General features: G+C 39.9%; 1 protein-coding gene across 2 annotated transcripts in view; it reads left to right on the top strand.

The window, feature by feature from the left end:
- ATL3 (atlastin GTPase 3) overlaps positions 1 to 16,598 on the top strand; it is a 48,485-nt gene extending 31,887 nt beyond the window's left edge. For both annotated transcript variants that reach the window (XM_045775669.2, XM_045775668.2), the window contains 5 exons: positions 8,254 to 8,381; positions 9,001 to 9,057; positions 10,346 to 10,417; positions 10,797 to 11,228; positions 11,991 to 16,598. In XM_045775669.2, the coding sequence (XP_045631625.2) occupies positions 8,254 to 8,381; positions 9,001 to 9,057; positions 10,346 to 10,417; positions 10,797 to 11,228; positions 11,991 to 12,077 (776 nt within the window). In that variant the 3' untranslated portion in view covers positions 12,078 to 16,598. The remainder of the gene's footprint in view (positions 1 to 8,253; positions 8,382 to 9,000; positions 9,058 to 10,345; positions 10,418 to 10,796; positions 11,229 to 11,990) is intronic.

The following is a 16,598-nucleotide window of genomic DNA, read 5'->3' as shown; positions in this document are numbered from 1 at the left end:
GACCTTGAGTCACGTAATGCCCGGCCTTCAGTTTACACATGTGTTAAACTAGCACCTTTGTTTATAAACTTACCTGAGCTGCTCTGCTTCCCAGTAAAGTAGGAATAAAAATAACTGCCATTTCCTGAGGCTCCGCTGTATTTCCCGCCGCCTGTCCCTTTGGGCTGCTATAACAGAATGCCATACACTTATCAACAACAGAAATCTATTTCTCATGGTTTTGGAGGCTGGAAGTCCAAGGTCAGGGTGCCAGCACGGTTAGGTGAGGGCCGTCTTCCTGTTCTCAGACTTCTGGTTGTACCCTCATGCGTGGAAGGTCTAGGGAGCTCTGTGGGGTCTCCCTTACAAGCGCACTAGTGCCATTCACAAGGGTTCCTCCCTATGACCTAATCACCCCTCAGAGGCCACGCCTGCTGATACCTTCACCTTTAGGGGTTATGATTTCCACATACAAATTTGGCAGGGACACAAACATTCAGACCATAGCACCAACACTGTGCTAGCTTTCCTACTTCATGCTCCCAGTGCTTCCGGAAGCTGATACTGTCTCCTTTATCTCACAGATGAGCAAACTGGCTTAGGAAAGTTAAGGAACTTGCTGAAAGTACTCTGCTAGTAGGTGGGGGGCCAGGAGGGGGCAGAGATTCACATCTAGATTCTTTTTGCCCCAAAGTCATATTGGGCTAAAGCAGAAGTTCTGTTATTTTGCAGACATAATTTAGAGGGTATATAATGTTTAGGTTCCAGGAGAACTTACCTTTTGAAGTGGAAGTTTTTCATAGCCTCGTAATAAACATAAAATATGTCATTTTCAATTTATTTGACTTACTTGATCCAAGAACATTAATGTACTTTTTCAGTTTAAGATTTACATTCCAGCTGGGCTTCGTAGTGCAGAAGAAACTGAGTTTGAGAGACTTACCTTTATCTTCTGTTTGTCACTGTGTGATATTTTTATGTGGTTGGCAGCTTTCCTGAGCAGGAGACTTCCAGAGCCTATTAGATGGCAATGCAGAAATCCAAGTTTGGGGTCTGGCTTTAGAGAGAAATCTGCTCAGGCCACACTGGAGCTAGAACCTTTTCCTTCAAAAGCAGTTGCAAGTGACTTTTCTGAGTGGAGTATGGAGAGAAAGTTGAGTGTGTAGATGATGTGTTCCTTCAGGCTTTACCACTCTTACTAGACTATTAGACATACCTTCACCAAACCTAAACTCGGGTTTGTTCATCACTGGGAGGGGAGGTGTCCAGGGCATTCCCAAATGAGGCTGCTGAGGAGGGGGTGGGTTCAGTGACTCCCGTGTACACTTGAGCCTCAGCGTGTTCTCAGGTTATCAAGTATAAACCTGCAAAAAGGCATTTCGCTGTGTTTTTAAGCATTTTAATGTTTCAAAAACATTGTTTTAAAATTCACTTTTATTATGTCATTCCAGGAAATAGGAAGAGCTTTTTAACATTTTCTAACCCCGATTTTTGAAATTTTGTATGACTGTTGGGTGTGCATTTGTATCTGTTTCCTAGGACTCTTGTAACAAAGCACCACAAACTGGGTGGCTTAGGACAGCAGAAATTTACTGCCTAACAGGTTTAGGAGACCAGAATTCTGAAATCATGGCGTCTGCATTGATTCCTTCTGGCGTCTCTGAGGGGGAATCAGCTCCCTGCTCCTCTCCTAGCTTCTGGGGTTTGCTCGGAGCTGCGTGCGTCACTCCGGTCTCTGTCATCACATGGGTGCCTTCTTTCTGTGTCTCTGTGCGTTCTCTCCTCTTATAAGGACACTGCTGTGTGGATTTAGGTTGCCCCCCAATCTGGTATGATCTCAACTAGTTATATCTGTAATTTCCAAGTAAGGTCATGTCCTGAGATTCCAGGAGGATGTGCATTTTGTTGGATAGTGTTCAACCCTGTATGTATTTAAAACTTATGAACAACTTATCACTAAATATTCATTGTGCTAATTTTCCTATTTTATTTGTAAAATAGGGAACAGTTCTGTATAAGCAGCTGTTAGTGTCATAATTATGTACTATTTGTTTCCCTCATCCATCATTGAACTTTAAAACACACTTATGGGATTAAAATCTTACTCTCTTACGTGAAAAGGCAAGTCACAAAGGAAGAAGTACAAATGGTCAGTATATACTCGTGAAAATATGTGTAGCATCACAATAATTGAGAAAGTGCAAATGAATTGGTACGAATTCATAGTCTTTATGGGTTAGTATCAAAATTTAAAATGTTTACATCCTTTGATCCAGTATTTCTCTTTTAGGAAAGTATCTTAAGGAACTATCCAAATAAGTGGGTAAAAATATATGGACAAGGGTATATATTACTGTACCGTTATTATAATAGGGAATAATTAGAAACAAATGGGTGTTTTTGAGGAATTGGTTAAATTATGGTACATTTGCACCTTTAAAAGTTAATTTTAAAAGTTATTTAAAGTCTTTTTTTTTTTTTTTTTAAGAGAGCAGGGAGGAAGGGCAGAGGGAGAGGGAGAGCCTGACGTGGGGTTCCATCTCATGACCCTGAGATCATGACCTGAGCCGAAATCAAGAGTCAGATGCTTAACCAACTGAGCCACCCAGGCGCCCCTATTCAAAGTCCTTGAAAAGGTTAAAGTATAGATAGATCTATCTGTGTTTGCACAGATGTCTATGACATCTTATTAAATGCAAAAAGGTTGCATAGTAGTATATGTTGTATGATCCTATTTATTTAAAAATGTATATTTATAATTATGTTTTTAAAAGAAAAGATTTGAAAAATAAAAATTTCCTTTTTTGTTTTACTTTAAAAATATATTTAGGGGTGTCTGGTTGGCTCAGTTGGTTATGCGTCTGCCTTCAGCTCAGGTCATGATCCCAGAGTCCTGGGATCCAGTCCCGCATCGGGCTCCTTGCTCAGTGGGGAGCTTGCTCCTCCCTCTTCTCCCTCTCCCTCTGCCTGCTGCTCCCCCTGCGTGTGCGTGCGCCGTCAAATAAATAAATTCTTTTAAAAATATATATGTATTTATAGTCTGCCTTGTGTGTCTGTTTCAGGAACTATAGTCGTTAGGAGGATTGTTCATAAAGAATTCTTATTAGCTCTGCAAAGGTTTGTGTACTTTTTAGGGGCTTTGCAGATGGATATTTTGTAATTTTAGGGAACCTTTTAAACAGGGTATTGAGGGGTTTTGAGTGAAGCATAAATTGGATGCAAAATTGCAAACACTTGGTGGCTTGGAGTATTTGGCAAGTGCTTGATTGAGAACCACATAAACTTTATTTTGGGGGACCTGTAAATGGAGCCGATGTGTTTTTCACAGTTAAAGAAAATGCCTGCATGTTGTCTTTTCTGAAGTATATACTTGCAGGGTGACTTGGTTGAGATCCGGCAAGCCCCATTCCACATAACCTGGAAAAGACAACATTAACTTGAGAGCAGTTAGGGCTGATCCACAGAAGGACCTTAAAGTAATTACTGTAGAACATTTAAATTTAACGAGTTAACATTTTCTGCAAATGTCTCCCAGATACTTCAGGATGATTTTAGTGGTTTTATTTTGCTGTTTTTTGTTTGTTTGTTTTTTTAAAGAATGACTGTTTATTCAGAGGTGAACACTTGCCAAACAATCTTAGTTTTGGTACAATCGCTGCTCACCTGCTGCTTCCTGTCAGCTAGATTAGCTCACTTTTGAGACCCTTTCATCAGACACAGATGACTCTGCCATAACCATAAAGAAAACTGTCATCTTCATATTTTCTAGCGCAGAGAGACCTCATGCAGTAACCACTGAGTTGTTTAGCTAGAAATTAAACAGAAGAGTTTTAGGGCACAACCTTCTTTGATGCCATGAGATTTTGAGATTGTCTGTCAGGAGCTGGTTCTTGTCTGTTCCGAGTCTAAAACTAGTGTTCTGGTACAGCCTTTATGGAGGCATGACTAGCTGAGGGTCTGTTAAATCTGGGTAAAATCAATGTAGGAACAATCTGTGGTGTCTACATTGTGCTAGTTTCTAGTATGATAACAGTTGGCACCATAAAAAAAGGGTTTTTTGTTTCGTTTTGGAATAGGTAATACATTCACATGTTTAAAATCCCAAAAAGGATTAAAAAGTATTCAGTGAAAAGTCTCTTCCATTTTTTTTTTTTTTTTAAGATTTTATTTATTTATTTGACAGAGAGAGACAGCCAGCGAGAGAGGGAACACAAGCAGGGGGAGTGGGAGAGGAAGAAACAGGCTCCCAATGGAGGAGCCTGATGCGGGGCTCGATCCCAGAATGCCGGGATCACGCCCTGAGCCGAAGGCAGACGCTTGACGACTGAGCCACCCAGGCGCCCGTCTCTTCCATTTTTTTAAGGCTCCCAGAGTTTCTTTAGTATGTGCAAGCAAATATGAATATACACAGAATAGCATAGTGTGTACACTATTTTGTGGTTTTTCACTCCAAGTTATAAAGAATTTGTCCCACTTTTTTTCTTGAAATTTTGTAGTTTTATTTTTCACATTATAAGTTACGATCCAGTTTAGATCCATCTTATTTTCTGAATAGCTACCCGTTTGTCCCAAAAGCATTTATTGAATAGTCCAACTTCCCCCACTGGTTGAAATATCACCTTTATCATATATGAAGCCACTAGACAATGTGTAGTACGGGTAAAATTGGTGAAAGCTGTACTTTGGCGCCATCCTGAGGAGACTATAGAATTAAGAGTATTTGGATGGGAGATTGGTACCCATTTATTTAGGTGAGACGATTAAAAAACCAAAATTTTTTTTTGATGTCTTGAGATCTTATAATTGATCAGTTATTTAAGCTGGGATGGGAATCGGTAGAGATGAGGAGTACATATTTACTAATCAGAGAAAAATGTCATGTAGATTTTAATTTATGAGGCATAAATAAATTCTAGGTAGATTACAAAGTTAAATTATGAAAATTAAAGCATGGGGGAAATTTTAATTTTATTAGACTTCTGGAATTGGGAAAGGACTCTTTAAAATTAGGAGAAATAAAAGAAATTGCCAAGGAAAAATGGTATAGATTTGAATATCTAATAATTTTATGCATATTAAAAAAAAGGCAAACAAACTGGAGAAAATATTTCAGTGATTATAGTATACATCATAGAAGATAGTGTATTTGTTGACTTTGTGAAGAGTGACTATATTCTAAGATATAGGCCCCTGGTAGGGGAAAAGGAAATCAGCTGACGAACCAAGATGGGAGAAAGTTTGGTCTAACTAGCAACAACAGAAATGAAAACAAATTAAAATAATGAGCTATCATTAAATTTTAAAATGTACTATTAGGTATCCAAAAGAATGCAAAAGTGTTACACATATGAAAGGATACGTAGAACTTATATATGTAAGATATAAAACCTCAGGTAATGAACATCATGAACCTACTACCCAACTTATCTAGAACCAGAAGTGACAAATTTTTTTCTGTAATGGACCAGGTAGTAAATATTTTAAGTTTTGTGGGCCATGCAATTATTCATTCATCTTTGCTGTTAAAACAAGAATGCAGCCATAGACAAAGCATAAATGAAGACATGGTTGTGTTTCAACAAAACTAATGACAATTACAGTTAGGCTGTATTTGGCCCAAGGGCTGTAGTTTGCCAGTCTATTGTCTAGAACATTACCAGTACTATTTGCTATCCCTGTGTGCTTCTTCCTATCCCATCTCCCTGCTTCTCCACAGAAATAACCACTATTCTAAATTTTGCTTATTTTGCCCTTGAATTTTTAAAAAAAATCATTACTTGTGTTTGAATCACTTAGTCTGTTGCTAAGTCTAATTTTGAACTTAAAAAAATAGTATGTGGCCAACTTTATTTTCATTAGTGTTTTATTTCTTCTTTTTTATTAAAAAATTTTAGGGGCGCCTGGGTTGCTCAGTTGGTTAAGTGTCTACCTTTGGCTCAGGTCATGATCCCAGGGTCCTGGGATCGAGTCCCGAGTCAGGCTCTCTGCTCAGCGGGGAGTCTGCTTCTCCCTCTCCCTCTGCCCTTCCCCCCTGCTCATGCTGTCTCTCTCTCTCTGTCTCTGTCTCTCTCTCTCATGCTGTCCAAATAAAATCTTCTAAAAATTAAAAAAAAAAAAATTTAGTTGAGAGAGAGAGAGAGTGTGCGTGCGAATGCAGGCGAGAAGAGGGACAGAGGGAGAGGGAGAATCTTAAGCAGACTCTGCGCTTTGTGCAGAGCTGACACGGGGCTCAATCCCATGACCTGAGCTGAAATCAAGAGTTGGACACTCAACTGACTAAACCAGCCAGGCGCCCCTGAGTGTTTTATTTCTGAGATTATCTGTGTTACTGCATGTAGTTTATTAGTTCATTCACTTTTACTGTGGTATAACTGTGCCTTCTGCGAATATAACACAATTTAATCTCCATGGAAATGTGAGCTTTTCCCCTTTCTTGCTGTTATGAACAGTGCTGCAGACATTCTAGTGTATGTGGATATATGGGAGTCTCCCAAGGGTATGTGCTTTAAAAGCAGGATTCCTGGATGTTAGCATTTGTGTATTTTCACCTTTACTGGATAATGCCAGGTTGTTTTCCAAAGTGTCTGTTCCAATTTATGCTCCCTTCATTGGTATATATAGAAATTCCTGTTGATCCATATCCTAGGCAATGCTTAGTGTTATCAGACATCTAATTTTTGCCAAATTAGTGGTATAAAAACAGTGTGTCATTGTGGCCTTAAATTGTATTTCTCTGGTTACTAATGGGATTGAGTATCTTTTCATATATTTATTTACATTTATGGTTCCTTTCCTCTGCAATTCCTATCCACGCCTGTTCAGTTTTAGATTGGGTTTGTCTTTCTCTGCAGTGTATAGATCCTATATGTGTATTTTAAGATATGATTCTTTGTTAGTTATATGTTGCAGATATCTTCTCCCATCTTCTGTCTTGTCTTTTTTTTTTTTATGGTGCCTTAGTTTTAATGTGATTTAATTCATTCACCTTTGATCTTATGTAGTGATTTTTTAAGTCTTGTTTAGAAAATCCTTTCCTTTCTCCACGCACACACCTGCACACACTCTCCCTTGCTCTGTTTGTCTCTCTCTTTCAAGTATTGTCTTTCATATACGTGTTTAATCCACTGGGAATTAATTTTGATACGTGTGAAGTAGAGACCATTTTCTATTTTTCTGTAGATACCAATACTTTGACATCATTTATTGAATATTCTGTCTTCCCATTGTTTATAATTTCTGTTACTGTTTAAAAAAAACACTTTTCATTGGGGTGCCTGGGTGACTCAGTTGGTTAAGCATCTGCCTCTGGCTCAGGTCATGATCCCAGGGTCCTGGGATCTAGTCCCGCGTCAGGCTCCCTGCTCAGTTTGAACCCCACACTGGGTGTAGAGACCGCTTAAAAATAAAATCTTTTTTTTTAAAAGATTTTATTTATTTATTCATGAGAGACAGAAAGAGAGGCAGAGGCAGTGGGAGAAGCAGTCTCCCTGCTGAACAGGGAGCCCAATGAGGGACTCGATCCCAGAACCCCGGGATCACGATCTGAGGCAAAGGCAGATGCTTAGCCAACTGAGCCACCCAGGCACCCCTTAAAAATAAAATCTTGAAAAAATCTCTAGTGTGTTGAGAGTTGTAATAGCCTTCTTACACATTGGTGGGAGAGGTATAAATTGGTACAGTCTTTCATAAAAACAACTTAGCAATATAAAGGAGCCTTGAAAAGGAAGGGAATACTTTATTTTATTTTACTTTATTGTATTTATTTATTTTTAAAGATTTTATTTATTTATTTGACAGAGAGCACAAGCAGGAGGAACTGCAGAGGGTGGGGGAGAAGCTGGCTCCCTACCGAGCAGGGAGCCAGATGTGGGACTCAATCCCAGGATGCTGGGAGCATGACCTGAGCCGAGGGGAGACACTTAACCAATGAGCCACCCAGGCGCCCCTTATTTTTTTTTTAAGATTTTTAAAATTTATTCATTTGACAGAGCGAGTACAAGTAGGCAGAACAACAGGCAGAGGGGGAGGGAGTCGTAGCAGGCTTCCTGCTGAGCAGAGAGCCTGATGCGGGACTCAGTCCCAGGACCCCGGGATTATGACCTGAGCCGAAGGCAGATGCTTAACTGACTAATCCACCCAGGCGACCCAACCCCCTCACTTTTAACTAGCAAGTGTTACAACAGTTAAGATAGACTGAAGATTGCATTTTATGCTCAGCTTGGTTGAATAAACCTGTTTGGCTTACTGTTTTCTTCTTCATGGTCTTGTGAACAGATATTGCCAGTGAATTCAAAGAGCAGTTACAGATCCTGATTCCATATGTATTAAACCCAGCTAACTTAATGGAAAAGGAGATCAATGGGTCAAAAGTCACCTGTCGGGGGCTTTTGGAGTATTTTAAGGTAAATATCGGTTTTAATTATCAAAATATTTGACTTTTGGTAAAACTGATCTAGGTTGTAAACTCACTTGAATTTTATTATTTTAAAGCTTAGGGGCAAGTTTCATGGGGGAGATGGCGAGAGGCATTTTCAGAGCCTCCAGTGTCCTTCCAGGAGTGGGCCACTGGGTGGCAGTATCGGTCTAAGAACCAAATGGATGTTCTTTGCACTTTCTTAGAGGAGTAATTACTGTGGCTAAAGGAAGATTGTTCCTCAAGGAAGATGGTGTGGACAGGAGGTGGTTAGGAAGTTGCCGTGAGTAGGAGGAGACGGTACCTAGATGTGACATGGCTACTTCAAGGCGGACGGTCACTGTGCCCACAGGTAGTGGTGAGGCCAGTGTGCATGGGGAATCTGGTGGGACTCCTAGCCTTGCTAGGCTTGTGCTGCTTGAGAACAGTTTTAGTTAACTAAAAATGCTAACATGCACTCCAAGGTGTGTTGTGTTTTTGCTAATTCCTGGGTGTTGATCTAGGTTTTTAGGAAAATGCAGTTGTATGGCCACTTTCTAAAAATTAAAGTATGATTAAATGTGACAGAATCACATTTTTCACAGTTGTTTTTATGTTTATATTCTAAGGCATATATTAAAATTTACCAAGGAGAAGATCTGCCTCATCCCAAATCCATGCTTCAGGTAAGCAATTGTTTGACATCCTAAATGATACTGTTTGATTCCTTGTTGACCCATACACAAGAAGTAGCATCCTTTAAGAAGAGAATGCAGGCCGCCTGGGTGGCTCAGGCGGTTAGTGTCCAGCTCTTGGTTTCCGCTCAGGTCATGATCTCAGGGTCCTGGAACTAAGCCTTGCGTAAGGACTCTGTGCTCAATGGGGTGGTCTACTTGAGAATTCTGTCTCTCTCCCCCTGTGCCCCTTCCCCCACTTGTGTACTTGCCGTCTCTCTAAAATAAATAAATAACTCTTTAAAAGAAAGAAAAGGAAAGAAAATAATGCCATTGCTCTCCGTGCCTGTTATGCTGAATTATGTTAATTTTTAGCACATTGTTCAGCATTGTGACTGCCCTTTTTTTTTTCCTTTCCTAATTTTTGTTTGTTTGTTTGTTTATTTATTTGAGATTTAATTTATTTATTTGACACAGAGAGAGAGAGAGCACAAGTAGGCAGAGCAGCAGGGAGAGGCAGGGAGCTGCTGGGAACCTGACATGGGGCTCGATCCCAGGACTTCGGGATCACGACTGAGCTGAAGGGAGATGCTTAACTTACTGAGCCAACCAGGCGCCCCCGCCCCCTGGGGTTTTGTGCATCTTCATGGGGGTACAATTAAAGCAGAATGGCCCCTCACTGGGTCTGGTCTTGCCACCAAACACACTGTGAGAGCACGAACAGACCCGGTTATCTTAGACAAATTATGGTCCTGCTATCTGTTGTCTACTTTAGTAGGACACGTCCTGACATACCTATTTACTACTCGCTGCCCAGGTTTTTTATTTTCGGCGACTTTTATTTTCAACATTTTGCTGTTTTCAAGATGTCATTTCATTAACACATAATTTCTGACTTTCGTGTGGAGAACATAAGGCCGTTTACTGCCAGATGTTTATTTCCTTAGTAGCAAAACATTTTCACAAAGGAAGCTAGAGTTGGAATTCATGAAAGATAAATTTTTTTCCCTTTTTTGACCCATGTCTATTTCTTAGCACTTAAAATTGAAGCAAAGGGAATGATTTTTGCAGAGGTTTAATTGACGATAAAGACTCATGTATAAGAATGATTTTTGGCAGAAACTTTGGCAGAAAAGGAGTATTTTATCTCATAAATTGGGCTATATGGAAACCTAACAAATGGCAGAAGGATCCTAGAAAAGGAAGAATGGGGACAGGGTGAGAGGACATTGGCACTTGGGTATTTGTGGTAGAATGTTAAAAGAGGGGACTCAGAGTTCATGCTTTCCTTTCTTAAAAGGCCACTGCTGAAGCCAACAATTTAGCAGCTGCAGCATCCGCCAAAGACATTTATTACAACAACATGGAAGAGGTATGTTGGGCACGTGTCTTACTCTGACTTATCTATCACCTGGGCGTGTTGCTGATGCCAGAAGCCCAAACTGATCCTGTGTAATGTATGTGAAGATGACAAGACAAGAAAGCTGTGTTCAGGTCCCCTTGGTAGTTGGGGTCTTCTGGTTCTTTCCATTGCGAAGCAAGCCTTTCTTCTGGTGCAGTTAATGTCACCCTGCCTATTTCAGTGCACTTTTCAGAGGAAGTGAACCCAGACTCTTACTGGTTTTGGTCATCAATTTAAAGTTAATTTCTAATATCTTAAAATGTTCTGACTTTTTCAGTGTTTTCGCTTGTTTCATTGGGCACTTGTTTTCAAAGGGATCTTCAATACGTTATGTCTTAATTCTTTTTAGGTTTGTGGGGGAGAGAAACCTTACTTGTCTCCAGACATTCTAGAGGAGAAGCACTGTGAATTCAAGCAGCTTGCTCTGGACCATTTTAGGAAGACCAAGAAGATGGGTGGGAAGGACTTTAGCCTTCGTTACCAGCAGGAGCTGGAGGAGGAGATCAAGGAGCTCTATGAGAACTTCTGCAAACACAATGGCAGCAAGAATGTCTTCAGCACCTTCCGAACCCCTGCGGTGCTTTTCACGGGCATCGTGATTTTGTACATAGCCTCAGGCCTCACTGGCTTTGTTGGTCTTGAGATTGTGGCCCAGCTGTTCAACTGTATGGTTGGACTGCTGCTAATTGCACTTCTTACTTGGGGATACATCAGGTATTCTGGTCAATATCGTGAGCTGGGCGGAGCAATTGATTCTGGTGCAGCGTATGTGTTGGAGCAGGTGAGTGGTGCCCGCTGACGAGGCCACTGGTTGATCACACACAGATGTTTGTGCTTTTATTGTAAAGTATTTCCATTTGGAAGAGTTTCACAGTGAAAGAAGGCATGAGAAACTTTCCCTGGCCATTTTTGTTTTTCGATAGGTATTACGTTGTATCATCCTTCCTTAGGATATTAATATTTATTCCTAATATTTTGTTTCCATGCCTTAAAACTGCCCTCTAATGCGAGGAAGTTCCCACTTAGGCATACTGTGTTACTCATGGGAAGCTTCTAACTGCTTGCTCTTCAGTCACAATTCCTGTGTGATTCTCCCCCATCCAAGGTTAATTTGCTTCACTGAAAATCAGGAGCTTTGAAATTTTTGTTTTGAGTTCTGCTAATGGATGGCATCTCTGTTGCTTGAAATCTTTCGGAGAGCCAGTGGTTTTTGACACTGACGTGATCTCCAGGTGTACAGATCTTTGAGACTCTGATTGATTTCTTTTTTTGAGTACCAGGAACGGATTGGTTAAGTCAGATGGTTGTGAGGAGCCAAGCTGGCTTCCCACCCCACCCCAGTAACAGAGCAGAGGCTTAGCTAACTCTTTTGGGAGTCAGCTGCTGCCACAGTCTCCCCCGACACCTGCATTTTCATTTCCCGATTTTCTGGTAACCTACCCATGATGTAGATGGAGATTTCTGAAAGTTTCTGTCTGAAGTCTTTCTCTTGATGTTGTGTTGTGTTTTATTAACTTACATGTTAATAACTGGACTCTTGCAGGCTACTTCTCATATGGGTAATTCCACTCAGGTCGCTATGAGGGATGCAGTTGCTGGGAGGCCACCTGTGGACAAAAAAGCTCAATAGCATCTTGAGAAGAGGATCCAACGAGAATGCGGCCAGCCCCTCCTGATTTCTGGGTTTCTGCCACGGCCACAGGTCCAGGTCCAGAGGAACGCAGATCTGGGATCACCCGGGAAGAGCTGAAACTCAGCAGTAATAAATTAATAGACAGACCTTTCCTGTGGCTTCAAATTCTTAAACATACTTCCATTTCTGTTGGAAGCATTTCTTTTCCTTGCTGATATAGATCCACGCCTGCGTCTATTTTCTTATTACTCTGCTTTGTGCACTTTATGGGGGAGAAAGCTAAAGGAAAAACTGCAGATGTGGTTTTAAATCGTGTATGTGCCACTTAGTGCCTTTTCAGATTGAATTCAGGCTTTTGAAGACATGATGGGGAGGGAATCAAGAATAACCTCATGAAAGATGCTGTTTTGGGGTGAAACCTGTTTGTTCTTTTATACCTTACTATTTTAAAAATGTTTACAAAACTTGCAAAAGCTTCGGAACAAAAGACTGAAAATGACGCCATTACACTTTTAAAATCTTACAATGTTAAAGAATCCTGCTTGCCACATAGTGTGGAAAAACCACATCCTATTTAAATCCACCATACACTGAAATTTACGGTCTTTTACTGACATGGTTACAGTTTTGTCGGAACATGCTCTTATTTTATTTTTGTCTTCATTCCTGTAGCTTCTTTTTAGAAAAGAGGCAAACATGCCTTGAAGAGCCAGAGGGGCTCATACTGAAAGGAGTGAGCTCGATACTTTAAACAAAAAAGCTTGAGTTTAAATGAACCATGTGACCTCTGATAAGTCCCTGGAACTTGTGCCTTCAGGTTCACTGTTTGCAGGTTTATGTGCACGTATGTATGTGTGTAACCCACGGCTGTCATTTGAGAGGTCTGGTTTTCAAGAGTTCTGCATAAGAACAGAACTTTATTAAGGATTGGAGGAAGGACATTACCAAACAGTACTGTCTTGAGTTGTCCTGTTTCGTGTGGCCTCGCAGTAAATCAGGTCTTTATGCAAAACATTTATTTGCGTTTTCCTAGGCACTGTCTAATGTTTTTAATAATAAAGCTAAAATTGTCAGTTTTGCTTAGCAAATCTTCCTTTCTTTAACCTCGCTTGACTAGTCTGGTAGCTTTAAAATAGCTTTGGCTTAGTGAGGACTGAAGTCCCACCCAAATATGGACAGTATCTAGAAGTAACTAAGAAATCTTTTTTATTTACCTTGATTTGGTAATAAAAAAACATTTTATCTATTGGTTGCCTTTTCCTTTGATTTATAATATAATGGTGAATTATTGTGGATTTTTCAACTTCATAAAACTTGCCTGTAAGTATTTATATAAACATTCAGGTATGAGAGTCTTAATTCTTGAGATAATTTTTGTTGTGGGAGGGAGGTAAGAAGGCTTAGGCAAAACCCAAGTGTAGACTCTGTACACATGAGGAAGTCTGAACGGAAGGCAGAAGAAAAGCATGTAATCTCTTTATCAAAGAATTTTCTTTTTACTGCTTTAACATTTCACCACTGAAGTATTTTTATGAGTTTGAATTAATTCTGAGCATTTTATGTTATTTTTTCATATCTATGTACCATCTTGCCCTGAAGTTCTTGCTAGTTTATTCAATTGCCATTAAATTTTAGGAAAATTCCCGCTTGTTCTAAAAACTGTTTACTTGCATATCAGTGATGCTTGGTGTTGACTGTTAGATTGAAAGCTTCTCTTTGAAATTTTGGTGCATTATCAGGTGGCCTCTCATCTTCCTGAAGGTTCATACTTATTCGCTAAAGGCCTTACAGATGTTGAGATACTTAGTTTTTAGTGCATTGTGGAGGCATATTTATAGATTTTAGAATAATTGTCTAGAGTGATGCTTTTAATGGTGAGAAAAGAATGACGTGTCCAATACTTAATACTAACGTATTCGAATTTTTAAAGTAAAACGATGTGATAATGTATGACTTAGTGAAATCTTACAATTTAGTTACTGTTCAAATTCATTTCTGTTTTGATCTTAAAGAAATAATTTGGTTTAATTCCCGGGGGGAGCCTTATTATTTTTGTCTTTATTAACTTATTCTGACTCTGGAAAGTGTTGATAAGATTTTCTCAGTGAAGATCCTTAATGAGTTTTCTTTGGCTTCTTTTCTCTACTTTTACAGTAAATTGGTGGTTTTACATCAACTGTTTCAATAAGAGATGCATTCTCATTGCTGGGTTTAAATAATCCGGGAGATTTATAGCCAGGTTGAAAAGTATGTCTTGTACGTCTTAACTTCCCTCAGCCTTTAGTTTGTGGGTCAGAGACGTTGCTTAGATGTGCTCACTGGAAGGGTTGGCGTGACGTGTGTAGCTCTGCCGCTCCTGACCAGCCTTCTCACACAGCGTTTATGGTTTGCCCATTTCTTTTTTTTTTTTTTTTTAAAGATTTTATTTATTTTTTTGACAGAGATAGAGACAGCCAGCGAGAGAGGGAACACAGCAGGGGGAGTGGGAGAGGAAGAAGCAGGCTCACAGCGGAGGAGCCTGATATGGGGCTCGAACCCAGAATGTCGGGATCACGCCCTGAGCCGAAGGCAGACGCCCAACCGCTGTGCCACCCAGGCGCCCCATGGTTTGCCCATTTCTAACGGTCATATGGGGCACAGCCCTATTAACGTATAAAAGGAGGTTTTCAGAATTTCTGTGAGAAGTATTCATTTCAGGAAAAAAAAAATTTTTTTAAATCCAGTTAGCTTTTTATAGTAAAAACAATGGAATCAAAATTTCAATTCTTTCATGAGTAATCTTTCTGGATTGGTTTGTGGGTACAATGAAGGCAAATGACCATGTGTGATGGTCGGCATCTGCAGAGCCATGCCCCATTTTAGCAATGTACCAACAAGTCTGTTCCGTGGCGCCTTCTTTGTACTTGGTAGAATTGCCTGTGAATATTGTTTTGCTTTATCTGCTCTTTCTTTTTTCTCTTAACATGAAATGAAAGGCTTTAGGCAAATAAACAGACAAACTGCTCTGTTACTGGCAGGGTGTTCCCTTAGCAGGTCACAGCCAGTGTTTTACTTACCTTAGAAAAGTGGTGTCTTGGATAGGGTGAGTGTGGATGGGTATTTATGTATTATGGATGCGTTACAGATAAGTAGGTTGGCCTAAGCCCAGGCAAAAGTGATAAAAAAAAACACAGCAAAGTTTTATTTTTTCCTAGGGTTTTTTTTTTTCTTCTCTTATATGGAAGTCTTCATAGGCCTTTTTTTCCCCCATAGAACTATTGAAATGTAATTTAGGATGATTTAGGATGATTACCATCCAAGGTTAGCCAGTGTGGGCTACATCTTTCTGGCTTACATTTAGATCAAAATTTTAGTCAAGGAATAGGGCATAATGAAGACAAGCTTCAGTCACGAAAGTACAAACTGTTTGGGTAATGATTTTTTAAAAACGTGAAGCCCATTGTAAGAGTCCATCTGCTGCGATAGGTAGTTTTCCTTACGTCCTGTCGTAGTTATGTTTTGGGTAGTGGCTCTCAGCTATGTTAGAGTGCCTAGGATGTACGTGGGAGGCTTGTTTAAAACCATTCCGATTCCTAGCTTTATGTTGGGGATTGCCTCCGTGGCTCTGGGTTATGGCCCTGGAAACACCGCTTTGATAGGCAGTCTTGTGGTGGCTTAGAGGCCTGTGAGAGAGATGCTGCCTGGGATGGGAGAGTGCAGTCAGTATTGTCTGGAGCCAAGTGGATGGACAGCTTCTGCCTGAGGCTCAGAATAGGTGCTCTGCTACCAGGACTACTCCTAAGGGTTCACTGTATTCGGAGTAATAGGGCGATGTCGTCCATCTAGAGGATTAGCTAAGCTCGTTAAAGATGTTTTTCTGAATTAAGATATAGTGCCTTCTCTGAAAATGAATGTACAAGTGTCCTATTTACTAACAGGTGTAATTAGGATTTTAAAAAACCCCACTTTTTGAAAGGTGTTTTTCTTTTAAAAAGCAAAATTCAGCACTGTGACTTGAACCCCTCATCTTTCGTGCACAGAACACCTTAAGCCATAAATAAATATTAATAACAAAAAGGAAGGAGAAAATAACTTTGAAAATTAGTGACAGAAGTACCCCATAACAGGGACTTTTCAAAACAGGTCTAGGAGCAGAAAGATTTCAAAAGAAAATGTTCTTCCTTGGAAGGAATTTTCATGTACACAACTAAAATTGAAATGCAGTGCTCTTCTGACCAAGGAAACGTTGCATTTGATTCCTGAAGCTTTCTAATTTAGATGGCTAAATGGTGCCATGGACTTGAGCCTTAAAGGGGTTCATATTAATCCTGAGCATCTACAAGTTTTCTTTCTCTTTTCTTTAAAAAATGATTTGTTGAAAATTCTTATTCCTAGACCCTTGCCTTTGAACGGCTTTAAAATTTAATATACTTTTTAAAAAGTGCAATGGGATGAGATTATGCTCTTAGTTTATTAAAAGCATGTTTTCTGTTTCTTAGTTGTAAGGTCATTTAATTGAATAAAGATCATAGCACCGTG

Source organism: Ursus americanus, chromosome 24, assembly GCF_024610735.1.
Source record: "Ursus americanus isolate L20-20 chromosome 24, mUrsAme1.1.p, whole genome shotgun sequence".
Classification (NCBI taxonomy): domain Eukaryota; kingdom Metazoa; phylum Chordata; class Mammalia; order Carnivora; family Ursidae; genus Ursus; species Ursus americanus.
Note: the sequence above shows the minus strand (reverse complement) of the source record. Positions and strands in the feature narration are given on the sequence as shown.